The following is a 12,527-nucleotide window of genomic DNA, read 5'->3' on the forward strand; positions in this document are numbered from 1 at the left end:
TAAGGTATTAGCTCCGACCGGAGCCGTTCTATTTACCAGGCTACTCCCGCCGGGGTAAGATACCGACACGGTCCACCGTAGATACCGTACATACATATGGTTAAGTTGGCAGCTTCACGCGTTCCGAACCATTGATAGCCCTAAACAATCACAGGGGAAATAACCTAGATGTTCAGTTCATTCTTTACGGTGACTTAGGTTGTGGGGGCCCTGAAGTAGAAGTGAGATGTAGAGAGGCCCTACCTTCACGTTGGCTCATCTGAGGAACCCTGCTCCGTCGCTGCTGCTGCCGCCACTGCTCGCTCCAACTTGCCACACCTTAAATGAAAAAAAAATCGTTTAAAAATACTACAATGCAGATTTTAGCCTTACCTTAGGGCGTTATTTTTAATTTAATTTGTTTGTTTTTTAAATAGGGCAAATAGTTGATTTAACGTGGATTTTGACATTATTCGTCTTCATTCGCCTTAGATTCTATAAAAATGACGTTTTATTGTGATTTCGTTTATTGAACGAATTTTGCCTTGTCAAAATATTTTCTTGGTGCACTTTTCGTTTGCAAGTTAACAGCTCAGCCCGCAAGCCTAAGAACCGAGACACGCATCGGAATCGCGCGTCACGTAAAATCCCTTCCCCTCCTCCCTTCCATAGTCCGGTCGTCAAACAGCGGCGGGTTAGACATAATGTCGCATAGCGATTAAAACAGTGAGGGGGATATAAACTCGACAGCACTTTTAATTGCAGGAATAGGCGCGGCGCACGGCGCAGCGGTGGTGGTGAAACTGCAGCGCGATGAACACACAGCAAGACAATCGTTAAGCCTAAACGCCTGTAAACCTCAGGTGGGGCGACGTGGGCTACCTGCACAACCGCGTGTCTGCCAGCGGTAATCCCCCCACAAACACAGACAAACCGACACTCAGGGAGACAGACAGGCAGAGGCAGATCCCCGGGCGCAAGCAGAGGGGGGACGGGGGTGTCCTTTAGAACAAGGAGTGGGCCCGGAAAGGGGGGGAATAAAACCGGAAGTGGCGCGGCGAACCCAAAACACGGAAGTAACGAGCAGTGCTGAGGAATGATATCATTTCAGCGGGGCGCCTTTAAAATTATTATGGATTGTTTGGGGTTTATAGTAGCGGAGGTACGACGCAGACATTTTTAATCCAACTTTGGCCATCAGGCTGTCTGCCGCCGGCCGTTTGATGGACAAGAGGAGACTTTATAGATCTAAAATCACAAGAAGGCATTGATGACTCATCCCGCCCCGGCGCGAGTATCGAGACATAACTCCGCCATAAAGGCGTCAAACTTTTACTTCCCCCCACCGCGGACTTTAATTCAAATCAGTACGCGCCCCACGAGATATTGCGATTGTGCAGGACAGTATTCCTCCAAATTCAAACACGAATGGTAATAATTTTTGTAAAACTTTTGCCCTCTTTTGTTCCGAGTACGGCTAGATTGTGAGAAGGCGACACGGCGCGGGACGAAAATTTCCTCTCGAGATTACCACGCAGTGTGTAATAAATACCTAGGCCTGCCGTAGTAATGTCCGTATCTGGACCGCCATTTCCTCCCCCACCCCCTGCCGCATGGGCTACGCTCTCTTCCTGTCCGAGACGTTACACACGAAATGGACGTGCTGGGCCTGCGCTCTGTCTTTGTCGCACCGCCTCTGCGACAACGAGGAGGGAGAGAGAACTGCCGACGTCAGTATTTATCAGTGCGTTTATGGACCTCAGGCTGTTATGTCGTGCGGACCATCCTCTCGCAACTGTTGTGTGTGTATTTCCACACGTGTCCCTGTCCATTTTCCTGGCATTTTCCCACATCCTGCTGAGATCACTGGACCAGGAATGCTCCCAAAGTCGGCAGCAGTTACGTAGGGGTGGTATCCCCACACGGAGGACAGTCGCAGCTTCCGCCGTCGGTGCACACCTCGGCCCAACGCGGTCCGAGGCGGATAAATAATTCCATAGCTTTTCCCTTTTATTCGACGAGTGCTGCTGTTACAGCGGCTCAGCAAGCCCTCCATTGCCGATGTGCCATCCCGCCGCCCATAACCTGACCAATTGTAGCGACCCACTCCTCGGCGGTCAGCGCAGCGAAGGCCTTTGACCGATTTTAAGACACCCTTCGGCCGCTTTATGCTCGGCTTAGGGACGCCATATGGGGTGTGTCGGCGGGGAAGGTCCGCGGACGGCTCGCGGGGTGGTGTGGGGTGGGTTGTGGTGGAGCGGGGCCCAGCGCAGGGCGCAGCTGCACATTGGTGTGAGGATAAGTGGGGCAAAATGGAGTACAGTGGATACGTCATCAAAGAGAGAGAGAGAGAGAGAGAGAGAGAGAGAGAGAGAGACGGCGAAAAGAGCGAATGACCTGTAGACGCGCGGCACCTCGCGGGCGCCGCTGCACGCGACGCCACACCAAGGAGACGGCACTACCGCGCTCGCCGAGTGGTCCTTCAAATTCACTTAGGCTGGACGCTATTTCTCTCTCTACTCTTTCTCTTCCTGTCTCGTACTACCCCCAGCCACTCCCTCCCTCCCTCCGCTCTCTCTCTCTCTCTCTCCGTCTCCCCCCTGCTTGCTCCCTCACTCACTGGCCACACTTCACTTTTATTTCACGACTTTGCTCTGGACATTCCTACTACCGCCCCGTCTCCCTCACTTCCCGACCCTCTTTACCTCACACTCTTCTCCGATACAAGCAAATAGCTGTGCCCCTAAAAAAACACACCAAAAGTATTTCGCGTTGCAGTTTTTTGTCACACGTTTTAAAATTAATGTGTTTTGATTATCTTGGTTGTCTCCCAAAACAGCGACGGTGATAGGAAGTGCAGGCGATCGCCTCTCAGTGATGCGACCGACAACGACCTCGGGGATCAGCGGGGCAATGGAGCGGGGCAATGGAGCGCACAGACCCCTCCTCCTCTCCTCTTTCTCACCTCTTTCCCCCCTCCCGCTCCGGCCCCTCGTCCCCCAAATGGATCGGCGATTTGTCTCAAAAATTGGCTGGCGAGGAAACCATAATCGTTAGGTCCGAGACAAACGTCGTCCGCGATGCGCCTGTCCGGGTAAAAAGCGCGCGAGCAGTTTAAAAGGGAGCGGTGGGGTGTGAGGCATGGCTTCCGCCCGGGAGTTGCTCGGGGGCGGGGCGGGCGGGGGAGAGGCGGGCACTACTGCTGCATTACGCCGAATGGAGCCAGCTCTGTTTGATCTCGGTTTGGACGAGGAGTGGCCGCTAATGCTCGGCCTTTTGCTTTGACCGAAGTGAGCAGTCTGGGCAGCGTCCACGACAAAGGAGGGGGACAAGAGGCGACTCCACTCGCAAGAGCAGAGCAGGGAATTCCAAGACCTCTGAGCTGAAATCCACGCAGTGCAGTACTATTTCCTGATCCAATTCAGCACGCCGTATTCTGACCACAACAAGGTTATAACTTCATGACTTGGTCCTCAAGAAACGCACTGTTCAATAGATGTTCAACCAATAAAGAACGGAAAGAGAGCAACTATCAGTTACACCCTTGCAAGTTGTGTTCAACACGGCGGTACATTTTGCACCTGATCTGGTGAGTGGAAATTTTAAGAGCGCATAACTAGCGAGTTTAACACACTTGATTTATCAGTGCTTAAGAATCAGACGTAACCAAAATGGTTATTCATTTTATTTTTGCGAAAAAGTGAAGAAAAAAATTCATTTCGGACGTTTTTTTCTTTGCGAGTAAGGAATCTGTCAGAGATGGTAAGATAATAAAAATACATTGACCAGAAGCCACCCCCTCAAAAAAATCGAGTCCATCCTTTGCACCCATGATTCAATAAGGGAGCAGCCTCGGCGGCCGGACCACACCCGGTGGACAAACGTTTTGGTGTGGTGGCTTGGGGGGAGGGGCAGGGTGGGCGAGGTAGGGTGGGGTGGGTCGACAACCCTATCCGCACCAGCCCTGTTGAAAGAGGAGTCTCCTGGGGAGGTGGCCGGCCCGGCCCGCCAACAGCATATTGCACTTCTTCCATTTGCGTAAGATTGGGGAAGGGGCGAGCCTCGCGCGCACGGCCGGACCATCCCAAGGAGGAGCAGGGGTCAGCGTATAAAGCAGCTTATTGGATAAGAGCATCTAAGTTAGCTCCCTGGGGTCCTAGCAAGGGTGACCGGCGCCCAGACCCAAGGCCCTCCTGGCAGAGTTTCTGGAAGGTTTTGGGTTTTGGCGGGGACCATTTTCTCATGTTATTGCAGAAATATTGGCATACATCCCAGTGCCGTACCAGATGCCATACCAGACAGACATCAGCGACCGAAATGCATGGTCATCCTACACTCCCCGCCCACCTCCACCCTCGCTCCTTCTAATCTTGAATAATGTTCCAACCCAAACGATTACTACCCATCCTTTAATTCAATTTACCCAAACATATCCGCATGCATTACAAACAACACTATGTGAGCCGGGTGTCAATTTCACGGTCCAAAAGACCTGCGCTATCCGTCTCCTTGACTTTGGACCGCACGAGCGCTTTCAATAAGCACCCTCCGTCCCCCGCCCCCATGGCCGCGCAGTACCACCCGCACACAGATCATTTAATTGGAGGTTTCCTACAGGAGCACCACCGCCGCCGCCACCGCCGGGCACCGGAGGGGTCGAGGGGGGTGCTCATTTCTATGCCCGCCGCAGTGTGGCGCTCGGTGTGGCGCGGCCCGGCGCCAGATTCTCCGATAAGTCGCGGTGGCGTCTGGAAGAGGGGGAGACGATGAAGGGGGTGGGGGGGGAGTGTTTGGCCATCAAATGGAAATGCTGCACCTGCACCTGCCGGCCCGCCCGCCCGCCCGCGGGCCTCCTTGCTACAACAAACACGCGAGAGGGTCAAGTGCCAGATCAAATCACGTCACCGTGGCTGGTGCGTATACGCGGCGCGTTGCGTGAGTGTGCGTTACTTTGTGCGTGTGAGTGATTATCGCCGAACACGTGCGGCCCGCCCGGGCCTCGCAACGCGCCGCCGCGCACCTTGTTGATCGCAATAACAGCTTCGCCCCATCATGCAGATGCATTAAGAAGCGTGCTTGTATGTCTGTCTGTGTGTGAGCGAAAGAGGAAGAGAAAGAGCGCGTCCGTCCGTGTGTGTGTGTGTCTTTATGGACGCCACGGGGAAGACGCGCGGACACGCTGCAGGAGCAGGCTGCGCGTCACAAACGCCTTTTAAGACGTGTGTGTGTTATGGAGAGGGCGCAGCGCAGGTCTGGCCGGTGTGCGTCTGCGGCGGGAGAAGGGCGGGAGAGAGGAGCGTGAGGGGAGGAGAGGGGAACGCGCAGGGGAGAAGGGAGGAAGGGAGGAAAGGGCATGGGCAGGGAGAGCGCGTGAAGAGGGCGGGGAGCGGGAGGGGGATGCGTGTCAGCAAGTGGATGCATATGGATGAGCCTCAACAGCTGCGAGTGTAACACCGGGGGGGCGCGGGTACCGCCGAGCTGTTAAATTACCCAAAATAAGTCGTATGGCCATCCCGTGGGGCGGCGGGGCTCGAGCAGGGCCGACCACACACGCCCCTCTCCGCCCCTCTCCCGCTCTCAACCCCCGCGCGGCGGAGATTCTCTCCCATTCATCCACATTAGGCCCGTGTTTTGATGTGTCCGTGAGTAATCCTATCTAACTGTCGGCTTACGCCCCTCGCGCTGCCCAATCGGCGAGTGGGCCCGGCCGGCAGACAGCAGCAGCGGCCGCGCTGACCGAGCTGGCAGCAGCCCGGGCTCACCTCTCATTATGCGGGGATGATACATACCGCCAGGGAAGACAACAATGAAAATAAAACAACGGGGATTATTGTAAGTCCGCGCCCGGAACGGCAAGGCCGCAAAAGTTGTCAAAGAGTTAAATGAGCAGTACACAGATATGGAAACACAAAAGTCCACTCTTTACGTGTACCTAACATTTTCCTACTACAATATATTCATACACATTTTTTGACGTTGGTCACGCCTGGTCACATTTCCGATCGAGGCGCGTTCTAGGCGGCGAATCGGGGAAGCGAGGGGGGTGGTGGGGTGGGGAGGGGAGCAGGGACGAGGGGGAGTTTCTGTGATGAGAAGCGGTGCACGTGCAGCGAAGGGTGTTGTTGGGGTGGGGGAGCGCGGGGGTGCCGACGGTGTCCTGGTGGCCGAGGGGGTGGGGACGGGGAGGGATAGGCGGGGAGCAGACCTACCCTTGCCCAGGCAGAACTCAATCAGATAGACAATCCTGATAAAGGGAGGTTCGCCCTGTGTATGTGCATGTGTGTGTGTGAGTGTGGGTGGTGGTGGTGGTGTTTGTGTGTGTGCGTGTATGAGTGTCTGAGTGTGTCTGTGTGTGCGCGCACGTCATGCAGCATATAAAACGGATGCGTGCATGACTGTATGATTGTGTCCACCTCATCAGGGTTGACCGATTGCACGCTGCCTCGCTGCGCCCGGAGCAAAAAAGGAAAAAAAAGAGGTAGCGAAACCAAGGGGGGCTGAGCTGAGCCTCACTTTTATAATGAGCCCAGAGACATGGTGGGACGTGGGACATGAGTTAATGTTTTGTAGCGTTTGAAAATGTAATACTCAATGAAACGCCTCAATTTTTGTCAAAGTTTATTCTATAATACACATAACATGCGACAGTGCAAAAAACAACAACAATGTCGATCGACCAAAAAATGCAATAAATTAACAAAAACAGACACACAACAAAAAAGATCGAGAAGCAGAGATAATAAACTTAACACATTACATGCGACAAACACAACCAATTAACACAAACAAAACAACAAAAGGCTGCGTCTAGAACTAACAATAACAAGCCAACCAAGAGAAAAAAAGACTAGAATGGACATGGATACGGGCACCAAAAAGAGCCCCCTCCTTCCCTCACCCTTCTCAAACCCACCATCCCCTCCCCTCCCACCAACCTGATGATGCGTTTAGCGGCGAAGGAAAGCAACCGACCCTCGCGGTAATTCGATAAAGAGGTAACCTTCACGGCGCCCTGGGGACGTCCCCTCGCCGTCCCCTCGCGGTCCGGTCCAGGTCCCCGCCAATGGAGCGCGACTGTGGCCGATTCGTCTTGCGGCCGGCCCGCGGCCCTAACGCGATGCAACGGGAGCGCTCGAGCGGCGCGCTAGTAGTGGTCGTCGCGGCCCTTCTTGTGGTGCGCCGCCTTGTGCGCCGCCTTGGAGGCAGCCTCCTTGGCCGTCTTGGCCGCGGACGCGTGCTTGGACTCCTCGTGCTCCTCGCCGTGGCGGCCCTTCTTGGAGGCGTGGTGCTTGCCGTGGTCCGTCTCGCCCTCCTTTTTGGCCTTACCCACATCGTGCGCCGCGTCCAGGTGCTTCTTCTCTTTCTTGTCACCCTCCTTGCCGCTGTGGTGCTTCTCGACGGCGCCCTTTTTGGCGTGGTGGCCCTGGTTGTCCGACTCGTCGTAGAAAGTCTCGTCTTTCTTGAACTCGTCCTTGCGGTGCACGGTGCGGAAGCCCTTGGTGGAGTGACCCTTCTTGTGCTTGGCCTTGTCGGCGAAATCAGCACCCGTTTTTCCCTTTTCTGTGGCGTGCTTTTCGGCGTACTTGCCGTCCTGGTCCAGGTGTGCCTTCTTGTGGCCCTTGCTGGCCTTGCTGCTCTCACTGTGCTTTTCCTTGCCGTGCTTGCCAGCCTCGGCGCTGTCGTGGGCCTCCTTCTTTTTGAAGCCCTTGGCGGCCTTCTTGCCTGTTGCCTTGTGGTGCTCAGCCTTGTGCTTCTGCTCACCCCCTGCTGCAACACTTTTTGGGCCGTGGTGCTCACGGTGACCGTGGTGGCCGTGGTGGTAGTCCTCGCTCTCCGTGCTGGCGGCCGCCTTCGCACCGCCACTGTGGTGGTCGCCGACAGCGTGCCCGTCATGGTCGTCTTCTGCGTGCTTCACGTCGTCCTTCTTGAGCTTGTCGCTGACGGAGTGCGGCGCCTCTTGTGCGTGGTCGTCCTCGGCGTGACCGTCGTCCTCCTTGTACGCACCTGCCTCGGCGTGGTCCCCGGCGTCTTCCGCGTGGCCGTGGTCGGCGTGGTCCTCCTCGTGCGCACCAGAGTCGCCCTGGTAGTCGTCGTGGTCACCGCCGTGCCCACCACCATCGCTAGCGCCACTGCTCGAAGCCTCGCCAAAATCCGCGCTCTCCTCGTCCTCACTGTGGTCCTGCGGCCTCTGCTTAGACGGTGCCCTGGGCGCTATCTCTGCGCCGCCGAAGGGCTTGTAGCCGGGCTGCTTTTGGTGGCCCAGGTCGTGGTCGTCATCCGCAGAGGGGCGTCGGGAGCCAGCTCGTCCCCGGCCACGCCCGCGGCCTCTCGGAAGGTCGTCCTCGTCGAGCTCCTCGGCGTCCTCCTCGTGCAGGTCAGAGACCGGCCTGGAGTTGGCGCGGAGCTGCGCGCTGCGGCCGTCCTTGGCCGGCACCCTCTGCCCCCTGATCGCGCCCCGCAGTCCGGTCGGGGTAGCCTCAGCCCCAGCGTCCACTTTGTAGAAGCCGACCTGCGCGGCGCTGCCGGCGCTGTCCCGGGGCGCCGTCTTGTACACCGTGCGCGAGGCGGACGCCACCACCGGCAGGGCGGCCGGGGCCGCGGGGGCCACTGGGGCGCTGGTGGCCGCCGGGGCAGCCGCGACCGCGGGCGACACTGGCTTGTCCACGGCGGCGGCGCCCGCGGGGGCCGCGGAGCAGAGGAGGGCGCAACTCAGCGCCGCGAGGATCAACATGGCAACGAACTCGGTGAGAAAGACGAACGCCCCTCCAGCTCCCGCGGGTTATATACGGGCACAGCCCCGGAGGGAGGGGGCAGCTCCGGAGAGGGGGAGAGGCCGGCAGCCGGCGTAGGACACGGACGAGGGTCGCGCGCGGGTATGCGTGCTATCTCATGACCACGGCGGCGACCCCACGACAACCAGCCACGTGCTGCAGCAGCACCCGAGCAGCACTTACTTTCTGCCCCACACTTATAAGACAGCAGAAAGTTAATGCGACTGCTGGAAGGGCAGACTGTCCATGCTGCTGCCCATGGCCCCAAGGCCACCCAAGCCCACCCTCATCCCCTGCCCGGCGGGGTGGCTCAGCGGCGGCCTACCGGCATCGTGTCGGGTCGCCGACGTGACACTCGTGCCACACGTGTCACACGCGTCACACGTGTGACGACGCCTTCCATACCGGCCGGCCCCGGCCGCAGCTCGTCACGTCACGCCCCGGCGCCGGGACCGCGCGGAGCGCTGTTGTTGTTTTTTTGCCCACTCTCGGCACTCTCGGTCCGTTCCGGTGCAGCCGGTCAGGACCTTCCTCTGTCATCCTCGAGTGATCGCGAGGAATCCGCCGGCCTTCCCCGCCACGCGCCGCGTCCTCCGGGAGGCTGCGCGCGCCGCGCGTCACAAGTGGGTCACGCGAGTCCCGCGAAAACAACACGCTGGACGCAACGCCAGGCGAAGTACCGACACCAACGCAATAGACCATTTTCTGCCTGTTTCTTCTCTGTGTGTGTTGGCGTGTCCTCGTCGTCCAGAGCCGGCCGCACCACGAGGGCCGGCACCGACCGGGCTGCAGGGGCAGCGAGCCTCGCCCGTCTCGAGGCGCCGTCCAGCACAATGAGCGCGACGGGAAATGAGCGCCGGGATACGGAGGGACGGGGTCAATATGTCGTGCGGGGGCGTTCCAGGAGAAAGGGAGAGAGATTCGAACTGGCCGTGATGTCCCCCCGACTTGACATTTGGCGAGGCACAGACACAGGCGCACACACAGACACATACACGCACTCACACACACACACACATCGGCGGACACAAACGAATGCTGGTTGAATAAAAATCCCACTTTACTGCCGCTGGTTGCGTCCCCGGAGACACAATGGAAGGGGTGGACAGTCATTAACCCCACACAGGCAGCGCCCCGCCGCCGCCGCGCCGGCCACACCGCTCAGGACCACGTACAATTTTTTTCCAAAGGACCTTTAATGTTTGGACGCCTGACTGACCACCGCTGCTCAGGCTGCTTTTCCTTGATTATTTTTTTCCGTCCCTCCCCAATTTGTGTGTATATGAGAGAGAGACAGAGGGAGAGAGAGAGAGAGAGAGAGATGGTATCTGCGAATTCTCTGCAGAGGTCCACTGCTTTTGTTTTGTTTGAGTCATACGATCTCCGTTGACCACAGAGTGGGTGTAACTAACCGTACCCAGGACCTCAGCAGGACGGCCGGCCCACACGGTGACGCTCCCGGGCGCAACATGGGACCCGTGAGCCACCCTGCGGCTTAAGAGCCAATCTTCTGACTTAGTGCAAGTTTGTTCCCGCCAAGCTAGGCAAAGAGACGTTTTGCAAAAATAATAAAAAAGCAAACCTGCAGTCGCGGTTTTTGATAACATTACTAATTTTACTCAAATGAAAGAATAAGATTAAAAGAATATGTCCGTTTTGGCAAACAGTAAACCGTCCCAGGGCAGAGTGGCACGGGTGCTCGCCGACTCATTCATTTCGCTGCGCGAAGTGAGGCAGTGGCGGCCGCAGCTTCACACCTCGCCCCGCGCCACGCCCCGCCACGCCCCGCCGTGCCGTAAAACAGCAGCGCTGCCTACCCGCCAGGCGCGCTTAATTATGTAACGTAGGGAGTTGTTTACAACGAAGGGCCAATTGGGCTCCAGGGCGGCGGGGCGGTGGCGGGTGGTGGCGGGGGGCTTTACATCCACTGCTCCCCCGGGAGCACGCGCTGCAGGCTGCAATTGCAAACAACGCCGCTGCTGCCCCGCACCGCTGACCTCCCTGGTCGCGCCGGGACTCTGGGTGCCCGGGCCCTGACCACCCCCAACGGCATCCTGGCAGCCCCCGCGGCCCACCGGGACCCACCCGCGCGGGGAAGTTGGGGGTGGTGGTGGCGGCGGAGATCCGCCGCACTCGAATTGCATGAATTCACGGCCCTTTTGTCTGAAAAATGAACGAAAAAAAATTCGCTTCATTGAGGGGTGGTGCGCGGTTGTCGGGGCCGCCCCTCCCACGTCCTTCATTAGTAAATAAGGGAATAAACGCAACAATGGGCAGCAACAGCGGCAGTGGTGGAAGCGGCCTCAGTGGCAGCATGGCAAGCCGTGGCAGCAGCAGCAGCAGCGCCAGCAGCCGCACAACAATGCGTACCCACAGGCACAAATTGCACCATCTCCCCGTGCTAATTTTACATTTCGTACTTTACACGCTGCGGCCCTGGCGGCCCAACCCCCAGGCCCTTGGCGCAGGCCAGCGCCGCCTATTGTTGCCGCTGCGGGCAACGGGGGCTCTAAACCAGGAGCCTCTACGGAATGCGCCGACTGATGAGAGAAGCAGAGCAGCGCAAAAATAAAAGAAAAATACACAGAAACGTCGAAAAAGGAGCACAGAACAAGCGCGGCAAATATTTCGAATGGAGATGGCAGCGTCAAGCGAGTGGCGCGCGCGAGCGAGTGGGGCTGAAGGGCGCCGGCGCACAGAAGGGTTTAGGGCGCAGTAAAGGACGTGAATAACGTTAAGGAGGGCGGCGCGAACTGGAGAACGTTAATCGCATTGTAATCAAAGTTGAAGCCTCGACGCCACGCCGCGGCCCGCTTGTCTTTGCAAGCCCTACGAGAGCTGATAAGCGTAGCAGATGTGTGATACCAAAGGAACTCCCTCCCCCTCTCCTCTGTCTCTCTCTCTCTCTCTCGCTCATTGTCTGGTCTGTCGACTCGCGCCATCAGTAATTCTTGAGCGTCTTCTTGACGCCCTGCCGTTTGGTGTTTAAGACCACCTTTACCTTTTGTTATTTGCCATTGACCCGTTTAACACTCGCTCCCAATCGTCCTCCTCTTTTTCACCCTCCACGCCTCTTTCGTCCGAAACAAGGGTTTCAGTCCGATGCGGCTCACGTCCCAAAGACAACGACGATAAAACCTGGACACACCGTGAGCGAGTAGTGGGTAGGGAGAAAGGGGAGAGAAGAGAGAAGAGAAGGGGCTGGCTAAACGGGCGGCTTTTTACGCGCGCATCACTTGGGCCGGCACCACTGGTGCAGCCTGCAGCGCCGCCATGGAAATCTCGGCACCCCCACACCCCTTCTCCTCACTCCTTTGGCCGCTAACCCCGCGCGCTCCCTGCCCCTCTTCAGTTGAATTACCAAATGATACACCGCCGCACACCACAACTTTTAGGTTTTAACCTACCATCCGCAATATTACAACTCTAACACATTGGCTTGCATCGTCAGAGGGCACTACCTCGGCACCATCCCCCATACTTCCATGCACACCCACTTCTTTCAGCCGTGCGCGGCCGCGGGGGCCGCCGTGTTTGCCTGGGCGTTTCCTCTGCGCCTGCAATTTCAGTAAAGCACCGCGCTTAGACACACACGATGGCGAGCTTATCAGGCGAGGCCACGCCACGCCACGCCACCCTGTCACTCAGAGACTTTTACGATCGTCAAATTAGCGGAGCGCACTCTAGCGGCGATCACCTCGGCCGGGGCGTGTAGAGGCGTGGCGGGGCGGGGAAATATGATGGAAGCGCGCGCGGGTATTTTGAAGTTGGAGAGGG

The 12,527-nt window shown here is 57.5% G+C and overlaps 1 protein-coding gene across 1 annotated transcript; it reads right to left on the reverse strand.

Moving 5' to 3' along the window:
- Nucleotides 1–6,621: 6,621 nt before the first annotated feature.
- LOC113204136 (histidine-rich protein PFHRP-II-like) lies at nucleotides 6,622–12,229 on the reverse strand. Its single transcript, XM_052264799.1, has 2 exons — nucleotides 12,158–12,229; nucleotides 6,622–8,524 (listed from the first exon to the last, which is right to left on the reverse strand). Exons 1-2 carry the CDS (start codon nucleotides 12,227–12,229, stop codon nucleotides 7,124–7,126), a joined length of 1,473 nt encoding a protein of 490 aa, XP_052120759.1. The 3' UTR covers nucleotides 6,622–7,123.
- Nucleotides 12,230–12,527: the final 298 nt, after the last annotated feature.

Source organism: Frankliniella occidentalis, unplaced genomic scaffold, assembly GCF_000697945.3.
Source record: "Frankliniella occidentalis isolate FOCC.00 unplaced genomic scaffold, Focc_3.1 Scaffold21, whole genome shotgun sequence".
Classification (NCBI taxonomy): domain Eukaryota; kingdom Metazoa; phylum Arthropoda; class Insecta; order Thysanoptera; family Thripidae; genus Frankliniella; species Frankliniella occidentalis.

What these genes read in the sequence shown, in the direction of transcription:
- LOC113204136 (XM_052264799.1), bottom strand. Translation starts at nt 12,229, where the DNA reads ATGGGGGATGGTGCCGAGGTAGTGCCCTCTGACGATGCAAGCCAATGT. An exon ending in GAGTTGTAATATTGCGGATG is followed by an intron (nt 8,525 to 12,157) that starts GTAGGTTAAAAC and finishes ACGGTGTACAAG; the next exon opens with ACGGCGCCCCGGGACAGCGC.